Source organism: Callorhinchus milii, unplaced genomic scaffold (assembly GCF_018977255.1).
Source record: "Callorhinchus milii isolate IMCB2004 unplaced genomic scaffold, IMCB_Cmil_1.0 Scaffold9, whole genome shotgun sequence".
NCBI lineage: Eukaryota > Metazoa > Chordata > Chondrichthyes > Chimaeriformes > Callorhinchidae > Callorhinchus > Callorhinchus milii.
In genome coordinates this window covers 18597488-18622678 of record NW_024704750.1, presented here as the reverse complement: position 1 = coordinate 18622678, position 25191 = coordinate 18597488, and the positions used below count along the sequence as shown (strand labels likewise).

At 44.5% G+C, this 25191-nt stretch overlaps 1 protein-coding gene across 2 annotated transcripts in view; it reads left to right on the top strand.

The window, feature by feature from the left end:
• Window positions 1-24202, top strand: part of bmf2 (BCL2 modifying factor 2) — a 31364-nt gene extending 7162 nt beyond the window's left edge. The window contains exons 1-4 of one of the 2 annotated variants that reach the window (XM_007893196.2): window positions 4600-4616; window positions 9508-9882; window positions 12185-12369; window positions 22536-24202. In XM_007893196.2, the coding sequence (XP_007891387.1) occupies window positions 9582-9882; window positions 12185-12369; window positions 22536-22649 (600 nt within the window). In that variant the 5' untranslated portion in view covers window positions 4600-4616; window positions 9508-9581 and the 3' untranslated portion in view covers window positions 22650-24202. Of the gene's footprint in view, window positions 1-4599; window positions 4617-9507; window positions 9883-12184; window positions 12370-22535 lie in introns of those variants that run through there. The other variant, XM_007893194.2, reaches the window with a different exon arrangement.
• The last annotated feature ends 989 nt before the right edge of the window (window positions 24203-25191 follow it).

The window sequence follows — 25191 nt, the reverse complement described above, 5'->3', positions numbered from 1 at the left end:
TCGACAGTGGCGGAGCCTAACAATCAGGAGATAGACTACTATATATAATTGGTCTATGTCTCGCTGTAGAAAAATAGCTAGGCTTCTTGCTTTTGGTCGCTATGCCTCCTCTCTCACCACTAGAACGCGTGAACAGTAGGTGAGGTATAGGTGGATTGGTGTGGACTTTGATAACTAGTTATTTGTGAGTTAGCCTGTGAACAGTCACTGAGTACCAGGAGCTCTTCCCTGTCGAATGAATCTGCACTTGTGAAATCTAGAATATTCCTGAGGGCCTGGAGAGTTAAAGCACTGTTCAGTGCAGCACTGGGCAATACACATTTTGCGTTATCAAATGCTGATCTGTGCTGAGTTAACAGATATCAGTAGCATCCTATGCGGACTTCCGTTACAGTCCTGTCGCGTAGTGATCAGCGTGCTTGCATCGCAAGCGAGAGGCCCCGGGTTCTGTTCCCGGACGGGGCGAAACCTTACTCCACACGCCTCGGTTTTCCTATCAGTAATTAGGAACCCAGTTGTTAGTCGATTGGTGGACCGCTTTAATAATCCTTCAAAATAAATAAATTTGGTCACTCAATCCACGAGTGTTTGGGGGACGCTGCTGTGCTGTGTGTTGTCGCGTTTCGCTCACAGAATGCAGTCAATCCACTTTACAATATATTCTGTGAAGCACTTTGAGACGTCTCACAGACGTGATAACAAATGCAAAGATTATTATTAGATGGACGATCATTAATCTTGGGGATTGTTGATCATTAATCTTGGGAATTGTTGATTGCCTCCAGGGTACATGTTACACCTCAAACTTCAGTAAAGAATGGTGATTGAGATATTACTGCAAACACGACCATATCCACGTGGCAGCTGCTGAGGTGGGGAGCAGTGAGCTGAGACCAGTTTATTTTTTGTGTGTGGGTGGGGAGCGGAGCAGAGGTGATGTGAGCGGTAAGCCTTTACAACTGGCTTTTTAATATGTGGCTTTGAGTGCACCTGTGGATAAAAACAAGGGAAGAGGGGGTGGGGGGAAGGGCAAAGACTAGGCGACAGGCGGAGGTGGACAAAGACTGCAAGAAATTAGGGGGAGTAGGGCAAGTTGGGTGGGGTTGGGGGCAAAGCTAAATTTGTTGATGCTGAATTTGCTATACACTGAAGGGAGGCATTGTTACTCTTGACTGCTGATCTGGGAAGGTGTTGAAGCTTTAAGAGGACTTTTGGACGTAAAATGTGACCTTATAGGAATGTAGTGATTTGATGGAAGTCTTTGCGATTTTCTTGCCTTTCAGGATGCAGAGGTGTCGGTTCTTTGATGTCATTGTGACTTTAAAATCATCACAATTACAGAGCGACAGACAGGCGCACCTTTTATTTTTGTCTTCCATTGTTCCAATTTTACTTTCCTGCAGGCGTATCGAAGTTCTTTGCAGCCTCACCCACGTTGCTGTTCATCAAATGTGACGGCACTAGGTAGCAAGTATCTAGAGGCTGTTTCACTACGCAGTACGTTTCTTAGTTTTGTTTTGCTCAGAAGAATAAATTCAGGATTGGGCAGCCAATTGGCACTGTGTAAGGCGGGAATGGAACAGGAAGCAATTCCCACTGAGCCAGCAACCTCAATATCAAGAGTCATGTCGTCCACTCCACCCTACTCCACTTGCTCACAGTTTAAAACTAGTTAGTTGATTTTATTTTAAGCTTCATTTTGCTCCAGTGTGTGTGATGTTGGTGCTCGAAAGGGTTAATAGGGTGCTTCCCTTATTGGGGGCTAATCTTATCCTATTGGGGTACACCAGCGTGCTGACTTGTCTGTGCTCGGAGAAGCCACCGAATGAGGTGAAGCCCCTCGTCTTCCCACTAGCCCTAATTTCTGGCCCAGTACGTACAATACAATATATGGTTTGGGACATGAGCTGTCAAGCGATTCCCAGGATGGTGCGAGGCGAACTGGATGGACCTTGGTCTTCTTTCACCAAGCAAATTCTTGCTAAGTTGTTTTTCTCTGCTGTGGATCACAGGAACATTCAGTACTGTAGGTTTAAACGATTTGAACAAAATGTATAAATGTTGCCCATTCAACTCCAAATGCGAGGAGATCGTCTTCCTGGTGTCCAAAATCAATTAGGTCTACTTTAACCCAAGGTCCAGTCTGCCAGTTCAGGCTTATGTTAAAGATTCCTGTGGCACTATTCAAAAAGAGAAGGGAGATTCTCTCTCCCGGTGGCCAACAATCCTCCAAATAAAATTGGTCACTCATTCTCTTTGTGGGACATTGCTGTGCGCAAACTGACAGCCACGTTTCACCCACAAAATATAATCAATCCATTTTACAGTATAACGCTTTGAGACGCCTCGATCATGTTGATAAGTTGCTATTCCAAATGTTAGGACTATTATTATTAATAAGATCTACTTAACTATCTCTGCTTTCTCTCCACCCTCCCTTCTGTCTCCACACCATAACCATTCACATCTTTGACCCTGCCTTCCCCCCCCCACCCATCTTCCCCCATCTCAGCCTGATGTTGAGATTATTATGGCAATTCAGTTGTATGGACTCAGTTATGAATGCTTGGCCGAGGCTATTCCAACATGTCTTTGCCAACTCCCTGTGGCAAAGGTAATGGAGCTTGATCTAGGAAAAGGTGCTAGCTGTCAGATTTGCAATAAAATAACCACCCAGTAACTTTTAAATGATCGGTAGAGTCTGCCTCACTCCCCCACCCCAATTGCTTCCCCATCTTCAGTCCAGATTAATACAAAGCAAAATACATGACAAAATTACATTTGTAAAGCACCTTTGCCAATATCCCCAATGCTAAGATGTCTGTGATGATACATGACCTCACACACATAGAGAGATTTATTTTAAAATCTAACCTCTTTCTAAATCAAAATTCAATCATCTAAATTAAATGTAAATTAGATTTTATAATCTACAGTCAATTCACTTTACAGTATATTCTGTGAAGTGCTTGGAGACGCCTCAATGATGTGATAAAGCACTATATCAAATGCAAGGTTTATTATTATTATTGAATGATCCCTCAAGTTAGCCAGTTGTAGGAGGCATCACACCTCACCCTATTTTTGCCCAACAGTCGTACATACCAGCTGGGATCTCTGGATAGATATCTGAACTAAGGCCTGAACTTTCTCATCATCTCAGCCTTAAGATCATTCCTTAAAATTAAAGATTGCTGAGTTTAAATTCATTCTTTAATGTATTCCCGTTCAGCAAATCGTGTAAGTGAGCAGTGAGCAAAGCAATGCTGTAGGCCATCAGGAACCTGTGTAGAGGTAAATCATACAGATTAACCCTGAGCTCCAGCCATAGGGCAAGTGACTAAATAGATGATGCATATTGCTGGAGAGGTCAAAACCAAATGCCCACAAGATATTCTTTTGGGGTCAGCTGGGTGTCTTGACAAATGCCGAAACCCATCATCACCGTATCCAAACCGCATTGAGAATCCCATACATCCCACCTACACATGGAAATTCCAGAGGTAGATTATTGGAAGGAAATGCGCACTTTCTCCCTGAGGGAGCATCCTGTTTAACTAATTCCAGAGAGTATTAGCCATAGGTTAGCAAGAGCCAAGGCTTGGGGACCCCCAGAGTGTGCGTTGGGGTAAGCACTGGAATCTAACCATAGAGAGGACGTGATAAATCAAGCAGCAGACTTCATGACAAGTTTGGGGTTTAAGTGGAAGGGACAGCTGAGGTTCCTGTTGCTTGTACAGCAAGGACCAACTACCCGGCAGGGCTTTGGCTGCAGGGTTAATGGGAGTTGAGAAAGTTGACTCCCTGCCCCCAGTGACTGACTGGAGATCCGTTAGTTTAGCAGAATGCAGATCAAATCTGGAATCTGGTTTCAGTTTGGAAACTGGGCCAACACACTACTCGAATCCTTGACATTGAGACGGGGACTTGAGAGGGGGGGAGAGGGGGTGGGGGAGAATGGTTAAGAATATCCAAAGCCCAGTATTTTTTTTTCTTTTCAGCTGATATCTGAGAGACACAAGTGTGCAATACGTTTGATTATTTTTAAAAGTGAAGCCTGTAGTACAAATCTCATCGAAAGGTTGGTGCCGACAAGACAGCGAGTTCCTTCCTGTATGTAAGTTGTAACCAGAAAGGGAGGGAGAGAGAGCGAGCAGAGAGTGCAGCTGAACTCCTCCTGCACCGCGTCTCCGTACCTTCCTCTCCCTCCCCCGCGGCCCTGTATGTGAAAACAAGGCTTCGATACGGAGATAAACAGTAATTTCTCGGAGATCTGCGACCGCAGAGTGGCTGAAGCAGGCGCGAGGCAGCTAAATATACCAGTCACTGGCTGGGGAGCAGAAGTGAGAGTTCTCAGCTCAACAACACATGCTGTGAGTTTGGACTCAGATGACTAAGCACTTTACTCCTGGGTTTACAGATACAAGTTTAGTTTGTGCCAGCCAGCGAGCCCTAGACACAAAGGCCTCTCATCCCAGTTCCAATCCCTCCCACGTGCCCTCGTGGAGTCCTGTGGCGATGTGGTCGGTGTTCTGGCCTCTCAAGCAAGAGGACCTGGATTCGAAGCATTAGGCAAATTTCCTTACTCCGCACTTCTCTGTTCACCTAGCAGTAAGGTAAGGAACCTGGTTGTTAACCGCTTGGTGGATCGCTTTCCGGCCCTAATAATCCCTCCAAAAAGTAATTTGCTCACACATTCCACGATGGTTTGTGCAATTGGCTGCTGCGTTTCGCCCACACATACACCGTCAATCCACTTTACAGTATATTCTGAAGCGCTTTGAGACATTTCACCGACATATCAAATGCTAGGATTATTATTATAGGAAATGAACAGTTTAGCAATCATAATCCCTTTGGAAAAAGAAATATGACCACATTTTTAAAACTGTTTCTGCATTGAATTCTGTATCGGAACACTGTGTTTGTGGACCCAGACTGGGTCTCAGCGAGAGGGCAGCTGTTTGACCCTGTCTCAGATCTGTCTCAGTCATGTCCTGATTCATTCGCTGACCAGTCACAGATCAGCCAAGAGTGTTCGCATCTTATCACACCAGCATTGATCCAGGAAAGACTTGGATACTGTACAGTGTGTCAACAAAGTCCTCTTAACCCCATTACAAAACAGTGATATGGTACCACGGAGGAACTGAAACAATTTGTCAGATGCATTTTGCCTCGTCACTTCAACCATGATATCACACCGAACATGACGATGGATCATTGTGTGCCATGAAAATGATGGCGCTCACACTGATCCTCTAGACATCTAAATATAGTTAAACACTTGTACTGAATACAATGAAGTACTTCTAAATAGAGACGCCATCCGGCCTGGAGGGCGCTATATAAATCCAAGTTGTTGTTAAATACAATTATCATCATTCTTTTACATGTTTTAGTTGTTGGGTCAGTGCACTGGAGAGAGAGGGGGGATAACTGAAATTGTGGACAACCTGTACATAAGAAATGAGAACTCTTAAGCAATATGGAGGGAAGGGAAGGGGATTGGAAGATCTGTTGTAATCTGATAAAATGGGGGAGCAGTCTTGACAGGCTGAATAATCATCCTTGTATTTTGTAGCGTGCTTTCACGTGGAGAGGACGTCACAAAGTGCTTTGCAGGATATACTGTAAAGTACAGTGTGTGTTTTGTGGGCGAGTGCAGGAGCCAGTTTGTGCAAAGCAATATCCTACGTACAAGCCATGAAGCGAACGATTTTATTTGGGGGATTGTTGGCCAGGACACCGGGAGAGAAATTGCTCTTTTCACAAAGTGCTGTGGGATCTTTAACATCCACCTGAACAGGCAGATGGTTTAAAGTCTCATCCAAAGGACAGCCTTCAACAATGCAGCACAGCTCCAGCCGTGAAGTGTCATCTTAAACTATATGAGATCCAAGTCCTGACGTGACTGAATCCCAGGCACGAGGGATGCTGACTGAGCCAGGCTGACACATGTCTGCTCCTGTTTTCCAATGCTCCTGCGGTGCGGTGCTGGTGCAAGAGAGTAATTAGACCACACGAGTGTGCTGTAGACTCTGGAATATTTTTGTGTTACTTCTGTGTTTAAGAACAATAGCTTCAAAATGTTTGGGAAAATATTGAAGTAAATATCAGGGAAATGAGTCTTAAAAATCATCAGCCACAGTTGTTTGATTTGAATAAGAGGAGCATTGGCAGAGCTGGGACAAGATGCCTGGCAAGGAGTTGGATGAGTCCATGCTGAGATCTGAATAATAATAGTTCTTATATTTTGATATAGCGCCTTATCACCTCTAAAAGGCGTCTCAAAGTATGTCACAGAATATACTTTAAAGTGAATTGACTATATTTTGTGGGCGAAACATGGCAGCCAATTGCGCACAGTAATGTATCACAAACAGTCGTAGATTGAGTGTCCAAATTCTTTTATTCTTTTGGAGGGATTATTACACCCGGAAAGCCTTCCACCAATGAACTAACAACAGAGTTCCTACTTACTGCTAGGTAAATAGAGGTGTATGGAGTAAGGAAACTTGCCTAAGATTTTGCCAAGCCTGGGAATCAAACTGGTTCCTCTTGCTTGCTCTAACCAAAACTCTACAGGATGTGGACAGCAGCTCATTTCTCTTAAAGTAGAAAGTAATAATTTGCATTTTGTAGTGCCTTATCATTCATGCCTTAAAGCACTTCACATGGGGTGTCAAGTGTAGTGATGTTTTTGTAGGAACGCAGCAACCGTTTTTCACACAGCAAGACCCCTATGCCATGAGGTGAAAAGATTATTGGCCAGGACACGGAGAGAAACCCTTCTCTTTTCAAGTAATGTCATGTTTAGGCTGAACAGACAGTTGGGACCTCGGCTTAATATCTCATCTGAAATACAGAACCTCTGACAGTGCAGTGCTCCCTCCAGGACTGCATTAGAGTGTCGGTGTAAACCAAGCCGAGGCGTGGAATAGAAGTGAGAGAGCTACCATCTCAGCCAATCTGACCCCGAATAGTTAATGGATGTCCACGTGGTATTTTTGTACAGAGAGAGTCTGAGTATTTCTCTGTAGTGTGCATTTGTCTTTCTGTATACATATTTGTATGTCTCTCTGTATTTTTCAGTTGTGATATATTTGTGTCCGTCTCTGTGTATTTCTCTGCATCCGTTTCTATATATTTTACCTTACTGACCTCTGCTTGGCAGCCACTGACACTGCTCCATGTCCCTTCGGCAGTTGGTCCTTCAGCCTTTCTATTCCCACCCTCTTTAACTTCTTCCCAGAGCCACTCCACCTCGCCATTTCCCTTCCCTCCTTCAAGGCTTGTCTCAAGATCTTCCTCTTTGACCATGCCTTTGGTCACCTTCCCACTACACCCCCTACCCTCCACCCTTCTTGATTCCAACCCCCGGCTGGGATGCAAGTCCTTGACTGTCCAGCATCTTTGGACGATCTCGTGATGGGAGCTATATAAATGCAATGTGTTGTTTATTTCTCTGTGTCTGTATTTGCGTGTCTGTGTATCTACATTTGTGGTCATTTCTGGGTATTGCTGTTTATCGTGGTGGTGTTCTGTGCGTCTCAGTTATTCAGCCGCACCTGTGACTGTAAACAGCCTGCATTCTCAGCAAAGGCCATGATGTCACTAGGAAATGAGTAAGGCCACTGGCAGGCGTTCTACCCTGTGACAGATGTCCTGGCCTTCATGTACACGTCTTGAATTCATGTATGTGAGCAGCAATGTGTGAGGCAGAGCGGCAGCAGGATGAAGGTGTTTAGAAAAGGCCAGCTGTTATATACTCTGCACACGGTCGAGTTTGCAAGTCATCGATTTACTGAAGACATTTAGCACAGACACAATGGGCTTCCTTCTGTATTGAAAATCTGTTTAAACAAACCAAAGTCATTGTTTAATTTTTTTTTTGGGGGGGTGGGGGAAGGAAAAAGGAGGTTGTGGGTGTGTATGCAATTATGTGTGGGAGGGGGGAAGAGAGTCAATGAGGTTGTAAAAGGATTTGTGGGGGAAACAGCTGTGTGAATGAACAACGCCTTCACTGAAAAACCCTCAAGACACAAAGCACGTCTCGTACAGAAAATCTGGCTCCAACTCAAGATCTCATTGTAATTGAAGTGTCACAGGTTTACGTGACATACGTAACATTACGTGACATGTTTAAACTAAAACTCTTTGGTACCTGTCCTAAATCTGCCCTTCAGAACTGTGATGCAGTAACCCTCATCCTGATGGCAAACCTGGAGTATTATTCTAAATTTCTTTCAGTTCATAGAGTCCCATAGGGTAGAGGTTAGAGCGCTCGCCTCGCAAGCAAAAGGATCTGGCTTCAATTTCTGATGAAAACTTAGGCAGGTTTCCTTACTCCACACGCCTCTTTTACCTAGCAAGAAGTTGGAAGATGTCCTCCCGACGTGAAAGGGGCTCTACAAATGTAATTTTGTTGTTGTTGTTATTCGATTGGCAGATCGCTTTCCAAGGGTAATAATCTCTCCAAAAAGAAAAAAATCGGTCACTCAATATACGACTGTTCGTGGGATACTGCTGTGCGCAATTGGCTGCCACGTTTTGCCCACGAAATACACAGTCCATCCTCTTCACAATATATTCTGTGAAGCACTCTGAGACGTCTCAATGAATTGATAAAGCACCATATCAAATGCAAGTTTTATTATTATTCCATTTTGCATCTTAAATACATCTATACAGTTACCTCTTGTTATCTCCGTTCAAGCCCTTGCTTATTTAGTGGTTCCTCACAGCTCATGCCTCTAACACTGGCGACCAGCCTCGTCGCTCTCCTCTGTACTTGCCTCTGGGGCCTGGCGACCATACAATAACTTCCAGGTGTAGCTTAACTGTGCAACTTGAGCACGACTTCTAGAGATCTGAAGCCAACTGATGTGGCAATGTAGCTTCCTGTTTGCCTTCTTTATTGGTGCCTCGCACTGTTTAGAAACGGTGAGCTTAATATCATTGGGTTTCTTTCAGCTTCCTTCTCGATAGGTACTGTCTGCCCGGAGTATGTGTACCTTCTGTTTTTGCTTCCTTTGTGCATTTCAAGCGGGTCATGAAACTGTACCACAGCTTCAGGAGGCGAGGGGAGAAATTAGTTTATAAAGAGATGCTTTGTGGAGGTGGTTAGTGCGCTCACCTCGCAAGGCAGAGGATCCAGGACCTATTCCCGGGCAGGACGAAACCTTAGGCAAGATTCCTTACTCCACATGGCTCTGTTTACCTAGCAGCAAGTAGGAACCCGGTTGTTAGTCGATGGACGGATCATTTCCGGGGGTAATAACCCTTCAAAGAAAAGCGTCACTCAATCCACGCCTGTCTTTGGGACGCTGCTGTGTGCAATTGGCTGCCAGGTTTCACCCACAAAATACACAGTCAATTCACTTTACAATATATTCTGGGAAAGAGCTTTGAGACGTCTCAACGATGTGATAAGGTGTGATAACAAATGCGCAGGTTATGTTTATATTATGAATTTTCTGAGGTTTATTATTTATTTCCCTTCAGGAACCCTCGACCAAAGCTCCTTGGCCGTAAAAGGTACAAAGAAAAAGTCGAAGCGGCAAAAGCGGACTGATGCCATGGATCTGTCTGACACTGAAGAGCTGGACAGTGACGACGAAGTCTTTGCCCAGGACCTGACGGCCCCCGACAGCGGCTACAGCGACAACACCTCTGGCACCCACGAGTCTCTGACGTGGCGTGCCACACGCTCGCGGCTGCGCTCTCCGATAAACTCGGTCCACTTCTGCGGCCCCGGATGCGGTCGGCAGGTGCAGTGTGACAAGGCCACCCAGACCCCCACCTCTATCCCCGGGTCAGACCTCGCAGAGCCCAGCTTACCAGGCGGAGTTGGAGCACACCCTCGAAGACTGTTTTATGGTAATTAGGTTCTGTGCTATTTTATCTCACCTTGGGTTGTGCAGGGATGCAGTGCAGGTTAAAAATCAACCGTGAAGTTCCACAGTGTAGCAGTTATCAGGCTCACCTGCAAGTAAAAGGACCCGGGTTTGATTCCTGGGCGAGGCAGGACCTTAGACAAGTTTCCTTACTCCACACATCTCTTGTTTACTTAGAAGTAAGCAAGAACCCGGTTGTTAGTCGGTTGGGGGATCACTTTCCGGGGGGTTATAATCTCTCAAAAAGAAAATTTGGCACTCAGTCCACGACGACTGTGGGACATATCTATGCATAATTGGCTGCTGCGTTTCGCCCACAAAAACATACAGTCAATTCACTTTACAGTATATTCTGTGAAGTTCTTTGAGACATCTCAGTGATGTGATAAAACGCTTGGTCAAATGCAAGGATTATAATGATTATCTAGAAAAATTGGGAAAGGAATAGATCATTCAGCCCTTCGAGCCACTTCCGTCATTCAATCCGATCTGTACCTCAACTCCATTCAACCACATTTGCCCCATATCGTTTAACACCCTTACCGAACAATCTATTCAACTCAGTCTTGAAAATTTCAATTGATCCAGCTCTTCTGATTTTGTTTGTCAAACGTATTTTTACACAGTTGATGCTTCTTCTTTAAAAAAAACAATTCTCTGGATCCTTCAACGACTATTTACGTGCTTGGCCTTCACGCAAAATCTCCGATTCTCCAATACGACTCAGAAGTTTACAGTCTGGATTTAAAATTCCAATCTTTATTTGCATAATAGGTATCCTTGCATTTGATAAAGCCCCTGATCACATTGTTGAGATGTCTCAAAGCGATTTACAGGGTATACTGTATAGGATATAGTAGATTGATTGTGTATTTTGTGGGCGAATCTCGGCAGCCAATTGCGCACAGCAGTGTCCCACAAACAATCATGAATTGGAGGAATAATTACCCTCGGAAAGCAATCCACCAGTCGACTAACAACTGGCTTCCTATTTGCTGCTAGGTAAACAGAGGCAAGTGTGTGGCGTAAGGAAACTTGCCTTAGGTTTTGTCCCGCCTGGGAATCGAACCCAGGTCCTCTCACTTGCGAGGTGAGAGTGCTAACCACTAAGCTATGGGACTCCACTGTTACTTACAACCAGTTATGCTCAGACCTGACTGCCCAATCCAATGCTGCCTTGTCACCCTCCTCCCTCCCACTCCAGCTTGGCTTGTGGCTAGCTCAGCTTTCCAGGACACTTCCCATGAAGGGGGTTGATCACTCGAACAAGTATAGCTGATGCAACAAACTTGGCTGTTGTGTCATGTACTGAGAGCTGTGGAGAGGGATGTGCTCGCGTCCTGATCATATTCCTGACTCCAGTTCCTGCACAGCCACTTTCGAATTAACCCTGAAAGTTTTTCTCAGGCCCTTTAAATTCTTATTCATTAGTTGTGATGTTTTTTTGGTGGGGGAGCAATTTTCACCATTACTCTCTCCTTCAGCCCCTCACCCCAACTGGTCACATGGACATAGTGGTTAGCACGCTCGCCTCGCAAGCGAGAGGGCCTGGGTTCGATTACCGGGTTGTTCGAATCCTTTGGCAAGTTTCCTTACTCCATGCACCTCTGCTTACCTAGTAAGTAGGAACTCAGTTAGTTGATTGGCAGATCGCTTTCCAGGGGTAATAATTTCTCAACAAAAAAAAGTGGTCACTCAACCCATAGCTGTTTGTGGGACATTGCTGTCAATTCACTTTACAATATATTCTGTGAAGCGCTTTGGGACGTCTCAGTGACGTAATAAGGCTCTATATTGAATGCATGGATTACTATTATTATATCCTCCCATGGAGGGGGTGGGGCATTGAACCCAAACCCAGTTCTGTCCTAATCTGACATCCTCTAACTCCTGTCCTTATTTGATGTGTACATACACACACACACACACAGACTATCTAGTTATTTCTCTAATTGGAGACTTATTTCTCTAATCCATCATTAAAAAGGGACGATCAGACCCTCCTGTAGGATCGTATCTTCCTTGTAAGAGTTTGCAGAGAGTGCCTTGGCTTTTGTCAACCTGCACCTAATACTCTCCGGAAATAGGTAAACAGGATACCTCCCTCAGGGGAGAGATTCCATACCAACAACCTGTCTCTGGAATTTCCATGTTTAGGTGGGATGTATGGAATTCTCAGTTTGGTTTGAAGCCTCTTAAGCATGGCGATGGGTTTCCTCATGTGTCAGACAAAAAAAAACCTTCCTGTAACTGCTGCAGTTACCAATTTGTTTTCTTTTCCTCAGGGAATGCAGGATATCGGCTGGGTTCTCCGGAGGTGTTTGAAGTGCCACGGTCCAGTGGCCTCCCCCATCAAGGCCGAGGGGATGGAATGCCAATGGAGCTGCAGCCTGAGGACAGAGTGGAGGTCGGGATTGGCCGGAAGCTGCAGCAGATCGGGGACCAGTTTCACAGCTCCTGCATGGAGAGGGTAGGTTTCTCTCCACCAGCAATCCTTGGTTTAATGTCTCATTGAAAGGACAGCATCTCGGACAGTGCAGCTGCTCCCCCAGTACTGCACTGACTGGAGTGTTCGATGTGAGCTCAAAGGTCCTGACGCACGCAATTCAACAGGTGTGAATGGTAGGAGTTTTGACCATCGGAACTTTAATGCAAATTGGGAAGAGGTTTGTCACAATATATATAATATTTATATCACGAGCAGCACTTAGAACTAACAAAATAAATAGAGACTGCACAGTTTCACTGTTAAAGGTCATGTCTATTGGTTTGACAATCTTTGCTTTTGTTTGCAAGTCAAAGCAGTTACAAATCGCTTTATGTAAATGTCACTTCACCAAAAGATTTGTATCTTGTGTAATTGAATCCTCCAGTATATCATAGACAGATGTGGGTTAGCACCAGTCATGTGATGATAGAAATCGGCTCCACGCAGGCCTGTTAATATGCTGGCCGCCTCCCGATAACGATCATAGTCAACATAAATAATCTTATCCCGCAATTAAGTGTATTGGTAGTATGCCAGTCAGAGATGGTTGGTATCTAGAGGAGACTGATACTGGACGCCAGGCCAGTGTTTAGTCCTTTGTGGGTGAACAAGCAATGACTTATTCCAGGATTTTTATTACCTTTCTGCGGGCTGTGTGAAACTGGTTTCTTTTTCATGTAAAACAAAGCCATAAAACCCCTCGTGTTAACTATCTTCTAATAGGAGTGACATACGTTGAGTATGTCAGCACTTGTACACAGTCACTAAATGTCACAGTAAATCCTGCGACGTGATTTGAGATGTCCTCCTGACGTGAACGACTCACTATAAGTGTAATTTTGTTGTTGTTGTTGTAAAGCCTTCAACATTCCATTGCAACGATCTACCTCTGGAATTTCCATGTGTGGTTGGGATGCGTGGAATTCACAGCTTGATTGGGATACTCTTAAACACGGTGATGTGTTTAGACACGAGGATGACTTAAAAAAAAATTATAAACACAAGGCTAGGTTTGTTTCGGTTAGATAGTGGCGTTAGCCTTGTGGTTTGACACGTTTTCATCACCACATCACTGTCTGGTAATTTTAACTAATTTTGGAATCATTTATCATACATATAGAGTGCCAGATCCGGGCGGGTACCTAAGGTATAAGATATTGTATTTTCGTACTCATTGTGCCTCCTTTCTCACCTCAAGACACTGACTTGGCTTGGGTTCAGCTCCCTGGTTCACCGCTAACTTCCTCAGTTACATTCTTCATATGCTATCTTGGTGAGAGCCAGCACACGATCTGACTATTTTTCCGCTCTGGAGCTCAGGGATACTGAGGCAAATTGTACAATACAATTCAAAATTACATTTGTATAGCGCCTTTCAAGTCAGGAGGACATCCCAGGGATTTGGACCTGAGCGAGGGGGTGGGGTTTGGGATCAGGGAGGGTGGAGAGTAGGAGGGTGATCGAAGGCGTGGTCAAAGTGGAGGGTCTTGAGATGTGCCTTGAAGAAGGCAAGGAAGTGGGCGAGGCGAAGGGATTGTGGGATGGAGTTCCAAAGGGTGGGGGCAGAAAGGCCGAAGTTTCTCCCGGTGCCCTGACCAACAATCCCTCAGGTAAAATTTGGTCATCACGTTATGGTTGTTTGTAGGACATCGCTGTGTGTAAATGGGGCTGCTGCGCTTTTTCACAAATACACAGTCGCTACACTTACAGTATATCCTGTGAAGCACTTTGAGACATCCTCCTGAGGTGAAAAGTTCTATACAAAAAAAATGCAAATACTGGGATTATGTTATGTATGAACAACTCATCTGCCAGGCAATGTCTCACAAATAGCAGTGAGATAATCTGTCAATAAATGGGGTTGACATTCCCTCCGCTATGAAATAGTGTCTTCCAGCCTGATTCCCAAGGCAGACGGTACCTAGTTGAACTCGCCTCACTCGGAAAAGCGATAATGATCAGGCAATAGAAAAATAACACTTGCATTGAATATAGCAGCTTTTCACATCAAGACGTCTCATCTTAAAAGGAAATGCGTTGAATGCGTTGTTGTGTAGGCAAATAGCATTCAATTTGCACTAGCAACAGAAGTGAGAGTAATGTAAAGGGGGCGATGTTCTCCTATCAGAAACCAAAGCAGCGGACAATCAAGACACCTTTCTAAATTTCTTTTTGCTTCCCCCCAACCCCCCACCCCCCCGATTAGTGCAAAACGTACTGCTCGGGGTGGTTTCTGTGCTTCTGCTCACTCGCCCATTGGGGACTGGTGGAGGGACTGTGGAACTGTGTCGTACCACCCAGCAGAGTGGGTGTGGGGGGGGGGGATAAATGGGCGGGATATGTGAATGTCTGTTACAGAGCAAATAGTGGCCTTGGGTAAATCGTCACAGAATGGATACGCTGTTTTTCAGCATTAAAACAATGTAGAATAAAGTTGTAAAATTAGCCAACATTTTTTTTTAAGGCGGCTCAGGACGACATAATCGATGGAAAAGTAAATTGCTGTTGAGTCAGGCGAGGTGGTTTATTTTCGCTAAGCCGAGTCTCCTCTGGCTGAACTACTGAGACTTTGTGCATGAGCTGACAGCCATGTGCTACTCTCTGTATGAAGCAGACCAGCGAGTGTGGTACCACCTCGTGGAGGCGGTGTAGGCTGCAGCGTATGTGTCATTGATACCAGGATGATCCCGCCTGATGTGACCTGACACTATAGGGCCTGTAATGTATTGCTCACTAAGGGTGGCAACCCTTCACTGAGTTTCTGATAAGGGCTTCGGCACTGCAATGAAAGATTCGTCACATTTAACAATCGGTGCATTAGCAGCTTTCCACTGTTATTCTTGTTCCATTCGACTAAGTCAGTGTACAGTGCATTCTGGGGTCGAGTTGGCTGGATTAACAAATAACGAATCCTGCAAGTACTTGGATGTGTTTGAGGCCAACCCCGCTTGGCTGCTGGTTTCCAGTGGCCTTCTCGCTGGCTGCCACAAGCCTTGCTTAATAAAAAATAACCATTGCATTTGGCATAGCAGCGTCCCAAAGCACTTCACACTGTTTATTATAAGGTTTTGCAACGGTGTAATTTGTAAGCAAACACAACAGGCAATTGCCACCATGTCTCAAAACGGTCATGGAGTGAGTGACCAGTTTTATTTGTGGGATTCTTTGCCAGGACCCTGGGAGAAACTCCTCTCTCTTTTTGAATGGGGGCCATGGGATTTTTCAAACCAGGCTGATAGGGAGCTCAGTCTCAACTGAAAGACAGCACCTCCAACAATGCGAGCGACACAGTCGATCCACTTTGCGGTATATCCTGTGAAACGCTTTGAGCCGTCTCAACGGCGTGATAAGGCCCGATATCAAATGCAAGGATTACTGTTATTATTTTATTGGTGCTTCTTAAAGTATTGATCTGGGTTTACTTTTTGAATCCCATTTAAAATTGATATACTTCATTAAGGTCATATATGAGATGTCTTCACTCAAGACTGAAGAGCCCCAGCTTGTCTAATTGTTGCTCGTAGCTCAACCCTCTGACACTGAGGATCATTCTTGTTTCTCTTTTAAATTGGTGAGGAAACTCTCCAGCAATGTTTAGCCATGGAGGATGACAAACCACATCGTTGAGGGCAGAATAGAGGGAGTTTCTGACCACACTAATCCTGACCCGGTAATGTTGTATCCAGACTTGGAGTGAGTGCCCATCAGTTGGAAAGTAAACGTTTCACCCTCAAAATACACAGTCACTGCACTGTACAGTATATCCAGTGAAGCGCTTTGAGACGTCTTGACAATGTAATAAGGAGCTATAGCAAATACAAGGATTATTATTGTAATTTGGTAAATTGCTGAATTCAGCCTCAACTGCAAAAGAAAAACTTGAATTAACTTAGACTTCAGAGCTAACAAATTCTGATTCCCAACATTAACATTCTGTATTTTGAGAAACTTCCCTTCCCTAAAAAGATTTTTTTTTAAAAAAGGCACTGTTTGATTTTTAAAATATTCTTTCCTCCACTAGGAACCTCTGTGTTGTAGAGAAGCAGGCAGAGGGTGATAATGGATTGGGAGCATTGAACTTGTTTCACTAGGAGACAGTGAGTTCTTATCAGCAGTAGGTTTCGATAGGCACGATTGTACAATGATGCAATTGTGCATGGTGCGTGTGACAGATTGCCCTGTGGTGACTGCTTCTGTCTGCATGTACGTCTGTGTTTGTCTGCCTATATTTAGTGCCTGAGTCATCGCTCTAGCTGCCAACTTGAATTGCCTTAGACAACCCTCGCTACCTTGTTGCCCACAATGAACAGATACCCACATACGCCTGTATATGTATATACACAGATGTACACACGTATACATGTATATACACAGACACGTACACGTATGTGTGTATATATATATATACACTGACACGTACTTATGTGTTTGTATACAGCCACATGTACACCCACATACAAACGTGTTTAATCAGACACGCATGTATACAGATAACTTTCAACCCACTTATCTTACTTCCCGTGACACATTAAAACACATATGAGCACATGTACCTTACTTTCTACGACACATACACACGCACACCCACTCTTTGACACACTCATATGTACATATAAACCCTCAGTATATTTCTGGATATAAACCTATTCTTAAACACATTGCTGTGGTAATGATCCATTTTTTTCTCCATTTACCCATCCACTTTTCGGCCTGTAAGTGGTGACCGCTGGTGTATTGTTCCCTGTGCACTAGCAGCTCTCGTGTACGAATCCAGACAGAGAATATGGGGTGATCATAGCTACCTCTGATCTTTGACATCCTCACACATGCAATTTGGACTGTGATCAAGGCAAGGAAGTTAGGCTGATTTCCTTTTCCCTCCCAAGCCCAACCACAATGATCCCCAGGGTAGCACTCATCGGCTGAGATCAACTAACTCATCACATATCAATGATCAGATCTGTGCGACTCTACAGCATATTGGGTGGAGTGTTTACTTAGTCAGTCGGTCAGGGACACGAGGGTCTAACCTTCGTTGTTTGCCAACAGTGGCTATGTTTTGAGTCCTGCATTTATAATGGAAATACCACGACAATAAGAGGTCAGTGTTGTGGGCAGAGAATGGGTGTTCAACCCTCATTGTCCCTTCAGTCCACCATAGTATTCTTGAAAAGATTGCAGTTCACATTGATGTTGGCGATGGCTGACCTCCTCCCCTCCCCAGTAGATGGCACTGCCCCTTTAAGTCTCAAACTTTTCTGACTAAACAATAATTTTCTTGGTACTCGTGGTGAATAAGTGCAGCAGGGTCTGGACTTACGTTGGGGATTGGCATTGAGGGTGCAGGGACTGGAACTAGGGGTGGGGGTAGGGACTAGCATTGTGGCACTAAGGGGGTACGGGCATTGGCACTGGAGTTACGAAGACTGGCACTGGGGACGCAGTGGGTTAATAGAAGAGCTATTAAATCTGCCTTTCCCTACTCTGGCTGTGTTTACATGTTAACACTCAACCACAAATCCCATAGCCACATATCGCATTGAATATCTCTGGCCTCACGTCACCCTGCTCCTTCAAGCAACAGACAAAACAGCGAGCTAATATGGCACCATTTCATGGGCTACCGTGGCGGTTATGAAATATTCCTGCTGAACATTTCAGAAAGGATGATGTTTTCTAAAGCCAAACCAAACTCCTACTTGTCCATGGGAGCAGATGTGTTTGAAATGAACTAAATGGAATGATTTGTGAAATTACCCTGTACACCCGAAGCAGTGAATTTCACGTCGCTATCTCAGTTTCCGAGGCTTGGGCATTTGGACGTACTGCAGCTGGTTCATCTGTATCTCTTTTGTACTGAAATCAAAACCTTATGTCAGTGGGAGTTGCTGCAGGCAGGAAATTCCTGTTTAAAAGCCAGAAATATAAATCAACGTTAAAACTGATTAAGTGACTCATGGATTAATGACAATCTGAATCTGAACTAATGTTAATCCAGTTTTCTCGTACCGTCAGTCTCTGTATCTCTTTCCAGCAAACACCTTATGTTACTGGCTGTATCTTTACTGCTGCTGATAATCACGCTCCCTCTCACAGTTGGGCTCAGAGCCAGAACCCTTTGTTAATGACAATTTTTACCAATGTATTTTTCAGCTCTCTCACAGTAGTGGAGGATTAATGAGCACTCACCTCTCAAGCGAGAGGACTTGGGTTCGATTCCTGGGCAGGGCGAAACCTTAGGCAAGTTTCCTTACTCCCCATACACACATCTGTTCACCTGGCAGTACGTAGGAACCCGGTTGTTAGTGGATTGGCGGATCTCTTTCCAGGGGTAGTAATCCCTTCAAAAAAATACTTATGTTGGCACTCAATCCACGACTGCTTATGGGACACTGCTGTGCGGTATTGGCTGCCGCATTTCTCCCACAAAATATGCAGTCAATTCACTTTACGGTATATTCTGTGAAGCGTTTTGAGACGTCTTTGAGACGTGATAAGGTGCTATATCAAATGCAAGATTATTATTGTTGTCAAGCTTAATAACTCCTGCCAGCAAGTCAATGCTTTGTGTTACTGTTGTTTGCTTACTGATGTTATTCCAGCGCCTTTGCACCGTTGGGCACAGTAACTCCTCCTAGCCAGTCAGCGCCTATGTTAAATGTAATTAGAAAACATTTCAACAGATTTGTGTTTTGAAAGATTGCTAACTGCTCACAGCCCCCTTTAAAGGGAGTGCTTGTTTGTCATCTTAATCTGTTCTAGCTGCTGAAATGAGCTCATGCCTGCATTGTGCCTGGGGTGCTGGCAGAGGGATAGGCTGTTAGTGGTGCAGAACACCTGCAATAAAGTTCCTGGTGGACAGAGCAGGGTTCCATGCTTAATACTTTAATTGCGTGCCTTATCTTGACTAGAGCCAGCCACCCCGGCGCACCTCCCCCCCTTCCACACACACACACACACACACACACTCTCTTTTTGCTCTGCAATCACAAAGGCAAATGAATGATTCATTCCCCTTTTGTTGCTGATTCAGCCTGCGCATAAACCGCAGCAAGGCAGCCCGCAGGGCTGAGATGTTCCAGTACTTCCACCATATAAAGCGACGGGTGAAACTTCTTGACCAGTGCCTCACGTTACATTGCATAAGTTCGGCTGACTTGCTACTGATCTGCTTCTGTTTACCTAGCAGTAAATCGGAACCTGGTTGTTAGTCGATTGGCGGATCACTTTCCAGGAGGAATAATCCCTCCCCCCCAAAAAATGGTCACTCAAACCATGACTGTTTGTGGGACACTGCTGTGCACAGTTGGCTGCCGTGTTTCACCCGCAAGTTACAGTCACTTTACAATAGATTCTGTGAAGGGTCTTGAGACATCTCAACGACGTGATAAGGCGCTGTATCAGATGCAAGGATTATTATTATCACTGCAACAGATGAGAATGGTGTGTTTTTTACCGTGTGAAAAGACATGCCATGACTCTGTCATTCCTAAATAGCCGCTTGTTAAATTCCTAGTGTGAACAATTGATTAGGATGGGTAAATGGTATATATCCTCACTTTGTTGAAATTGAGACTTAACGCAATGTTGCCTGTTCTAACTCATTCTTCCCCAGAATCTCAAGACTGTTGAAGTCCTCACCTTTCTCGGTATCTCATGGTTTAATCCTAACCCCAAACCCAAGCATTTAACCACTTCTTGATTTGCTTTTCTAGATTTATGGTTCGCTAGCACAATTCGCAGTCACTACGCTTCACAATAAATCAGTGAAGTGCTTTGAGATATCATCCTGGTGTGAAAGCGCCCTATCAAGGAGTGTGTGCAAGGATTCTTTTTATCTTCATATAGATTCCCCCCCTCCCCAGCCCACACACACAGGCACTCTGTCTCATTCACACACTCTCTCTCCCACATACACACTCCAAGGAACACAATGGAAATGAAGTGTGTCTGCAGGTGAATTGTGAGGAATTAATGCCCCGAGAGATGTTTTACTGTTTCCAATATATCCTCAAGTACTGATAGTTACTGAATATCAGTTCTGGAGTCTTGTATTCACTGTTGTAAGATGTTTGGGGTTGAACATTGGAACATTCGGACTGTCTCTGCACTGATTATGACTTTCAATTTATGCCTGAGATGTGACAACTCGCTACTAAATTCAATGCCAGATTTGCTTTAAATACTTGTGACAACACTGCGGTCCAGAACGTCGAACACTGCGCTGTTCGACGACCATATTACCGACTTTTCGAGCCTTCCCAGCCAAGAAACGTCATTGTTTCCATTGCTCAAAGTAAAGTCTTTGCCCAGTGTAGCTCTAGTGCATACAAAGTCCAAGGTCATTGTGAGCAGGGCAACGGATGGCAGTTGTCCTCAGTTTACCTGGGCTAACAAGGGTAGGATTAGCCAGGCTGCCCACTCCTCCTCATCCCTCTAGAGATTCCTCTTTTCTCCTCTCCCGCCCCCACCTCCCAAAGTATGCATGCATGGACATCAGGTGAAGGTCAATTGTTTGGGCTGTGATGCTACACTCTCACTGATCTCACATGAAAACTGGACACTTGTATGAAGTATCAAAGGGGGCTGTGGAACCATTCACCAACACAGAGTCTCGGAGCCTTGGGGGAAATCCCATTTCCCGAGCATTTAAGAGTATTAAAGCTACCACTCACTACATTGATCATCACTCTGGAAATGTACTCAATGCAGTCAGTCGAGCAACCTTTGTATTAACACACACCCTTGAGGTGGAAAATACAAGAACACGGAATCTTTACTTGCGACGTGTGGAGATAAACAGCACTAAAGTTTGTTTTGATTTCTCAATGTTTTGTAAAGCTGTGTTGGAGATTAGCTCAGTGGAACACTTGGCTCTGAGCCCAGGGTTGCAGAAAGAGGTCACTTTGTACAGACTCAGGAGAATCTTTGCTGGGTTTTGTGTATCGCTCCAACCTCTGGAGAGCTACACCCCCATAGTGTCAGCAGGGTCAAACACAGCACCAGTAGTCTTCTGACAGGGCTAAACCTGCCAACAGAAGGGTCTGTGTTGTACTCTGCAATATAAAGTGGCTGCACAATGTGTTAGTGTGGGTGCTGGAGTACTGCTTCATTGAATGCATTGCTTTTTATAATTATTTCATATTTAAGATCGAAAGTCCTTAATAATCTTTCACATTGACAGGTTGGTGTAAAGTGCTGATTGTAAATTCAGATATTTGTTCAGCCTGAAGTTGTTCCTCAGACGATAGGTTAGAATGGAGCACAGGGTCATGATTTAATTTGGCCCGAGCAAAGTCCTGGCACTTTGTGCACTCAAAGGGAAGGGAAAATAATTCCTAACATTAAAAAAAGAGGGAAAACAAATCCCTCTGCTAGCAATGATGGTGCATGTCAATATAAACCTGCCTGGCACTTGCTGTACTGTGTATTCAAATGTGAATGTGATGTGAATTTTACTGGAAACAAAAGGCAGCACTGCTGGAGGGCAAGTGTACAATCGATTTAAGAGGCTGTTGAGTTTGAGTTACACAGTGATCTTCCTGAAGTGGCACTGAGCCACACATCGGTTGGGTGCCAGGTTTCACTTTCTCAGCTTCTCTTAAGTGGTCTCCATTGACCTCTTTTGGGATTTCTGTAAGTGTGTGTGTCTGTAGGTGGGTATGTGTGCACGCACATAAAGCCTAATATTCTCAACTCCCAAATACAGTAGAACTCGCATAAGTCTGATCTGTATAATCTTCTAAATCGTACATCTGCCCAAGTCGCGTTCAAGAGTTTATCTTCTAGATAACTTTCCCTAAGTCATATTAAATGTATAGTCCCAACTGATATGGCTTATGTGAGGTTTACTGTCCGCAGCTTCAAGATTCCTGTAGAATCACACTTAGCACAGGGAAATAATTGCACCCAGTGTTTAATTCTGTGACGGCTATTTGAAAATGATCTTGAAAGCCATCGCAGGTTTGAATGAACCCAGTTTACCTATCTTACAACAAAAACGTGCATTTATATAGCACCCATCAAGCAGGATAGCATCTCAGAGCGCTGCGCGACTAACAGATTAATTCTAGATTTTAAATTCAAATGGTAGGGTGGCTATTTCTCGTAAGCTTTAATTGTTCAAAATCATTTTATTCTCCCCACAGCATCACAGGATGGAAAACCACGTGGACCAGCCATTCTGGTGGAGACTTCTTGTCCTCCTCTTTGCTATGATCTTTGACCCAGAAGAGAATAGGGCAATGCCAGGTCAAAGATGAGATCCAGACACCAACCCCTCCACCCACCACCCCGCACCACAAAAGCATCAGAGTGTGTTGCAAATGGCACTAAACAAGGGAACAACAGAACGGGTTTGAAGACGCACGCCGCTGGCCGGATGCTATTGCCTTTTTCTACACGAAGCAGCGCTTCCGACAGAACTCCAGGACAATACGTGGCTGTTCTCTATCCCATCTCTCGGCAGCTCCTCTTCCTTCAAAGGCTCATTCATTAACTCCTGGATCCCAACGGCATCGTTGGAAAAGAACGTGGCTTTTCCCTCTTCTCATTCCTGCCACGCTGGCGAAGCTTCTGAGTTCCAAAACCAGAAACTCAAAGCAAAACAAGGGAGTGGGGAGCTCCTTGACCTCAGGATTCCTTTCAAATGTCTTCAGGACTTGTGTGGAACAAGCCTAACTGGTTGCTCGACCCTTAACGCTGGTCGTGTGCAAACTAAGGGTTGTAGCAGTGTAACCTCATTGAGTAACCTCTCCAGGAACTCAATTCTTTTCGTAAGAACCGCTTTCTTAACACCTTGAGTGCCTTGAGTGTTTATCTTCATTTTTATGAGAGAGCCATTGGGCCGTTTCATGGATGAAGTTTATTTAGGCTCTTGTGTTATAAATACTGTGGGTTTGGAGTTTTACTGTGTAGATGGTGGAAATGAACCCTACCAAGTGCTCACTTAGGCAGTCATTTGGCCTTGATTGGCAAAGCCCCAATACCGGCAATGAAAATCTTTTTGTGGGATATTTTTGTCCTCCATCTCCAGTCTTGGAACGGAATGAAAATTGAACCAAATACTGCAGTTAAGGTCTTGCCGGAGGTCGGGAGATGAGAGTGGGAGAGGATGACACACAGCAGTTACTCTTTGAAGAAAGCTGTCATCTCTTGTTTACTCTCTAGCCAGCAGACCTCCCTATTCTGCTGGACCGAATTAATCGGATGGATTTTTGTGGTTAGGTTCAAATGCTTAGTTATCTCTTGAGTTGTAATCTATGAGTTTGATTCCAAACATGGGTAGTGGGCATCAGCCCACAATTCTGCTCTGACATGAATTGCAACCAAAATTGGTATGTTCAGTTCACAAAGAGTAAGAAGGAAGAATGTAGGGACAGGGTACCACATGGACCAAGTGTGCTTCTGTGGAAGGGCATTGAAGCCTATTGACGTTTAATGTAGAAGGAGCTCCACATTATCTGTGATTTCTCCCGGTCTTAGGTCTTAGGGTTACCACTTGAAAACTCCCCATGAGGACCTCTTTATTTCTTCTGTAATAGTGTAATTTTGGCTTGAGTGACTGACAGCTACAGGTGGGGAATGAAACTGCCAACTTTAAAACCTCTGGAGAATGCTGGCAGATGCCCGAAGCTTAGCAGATATGTTGCTATTGTTGTTTAGGAACAAGCTGCATCACATTCACACTTGATGATATGACCACTATGTTGACAGGTACAGCTTCTTTGGAGATCTTAGGATTTGACATCCCTGTACAATACCCAGTAGCAATAATAATAATCCTTACATTTGATATAGCGCCTTATCACGTCGTCGAGACGTTTCAAAGAGCTTCACAGGAATTACTGTAAAGTGTTTTTTGCCTGTGCATTTTGGGAACACATTTCAGTAAGTAGCAGATGCATTTTTCAGCCAGTGCACAACAACCACTTACTTCTCGCAAGTGCAGTAAAGAGCCATTGTTAGTCGACCACAAGTTCACAGTTAAGGTCCTCAGCTTATTGAAAGGCCACCTCCAATCCATATCTCATTAAAATCGGTTACGTATAACAGCACCTGCAATACAGGATGCCCTTCCACACAGCAAGACTAATGTATATACATGACGCCCCCTTTCACACAGCAAGCCTGTAATGTACACAGGAAGCATCATTTCCACATAGCGAGGCAATAATGTGTGTACACCTCTTCCACACAGCAGCAACAGTGTGTTGTTGGCTCTTAATGAAAATATACTGTTTAGAATGAAACTTAAACGAGTGACTTATACAAACACTGGAACTGGCTCGAGGGGCAGTACTGGACATATGATGGCAGCCTAAAGGGGCCACAGGTCACAGATGCACTGTAAATTTACTGCACCTGCAAACACTGATCCTCACCTGATTCTACCCACAATGTTGCCGCTCAGACTGGGTGTCGCTGTGAGAATCTAAAGGCTTGATCCTATGTCACACTGCGCCCACATCACATGGAATGCAGAGCACCCCTTAACTAAGAAGTAGGCTTTTATAAAAGATTATACAATAAATGCTTATTAAAATTTGTATTACCTAACAGCTGGGAAGGACGAAAAGGCTGGTCTTAAATTGAGCATGCAAGTTGTGGGTCCACAAGATCTATTCAGTCCAATTATTCAGTCCTTCAATATCCATCTATCCATTGCTCTAGGTCACGTTGGTCCAACAGGTGGCCCTCGGGCCGCATCCGGCCCATGGGCTGATTTCATCCGCCCCCCTCTCTCCATTTCATCTGGCCCACCCGTTCCCTCCATAACCCTTAAATGTTATGTTACGTTTCTGG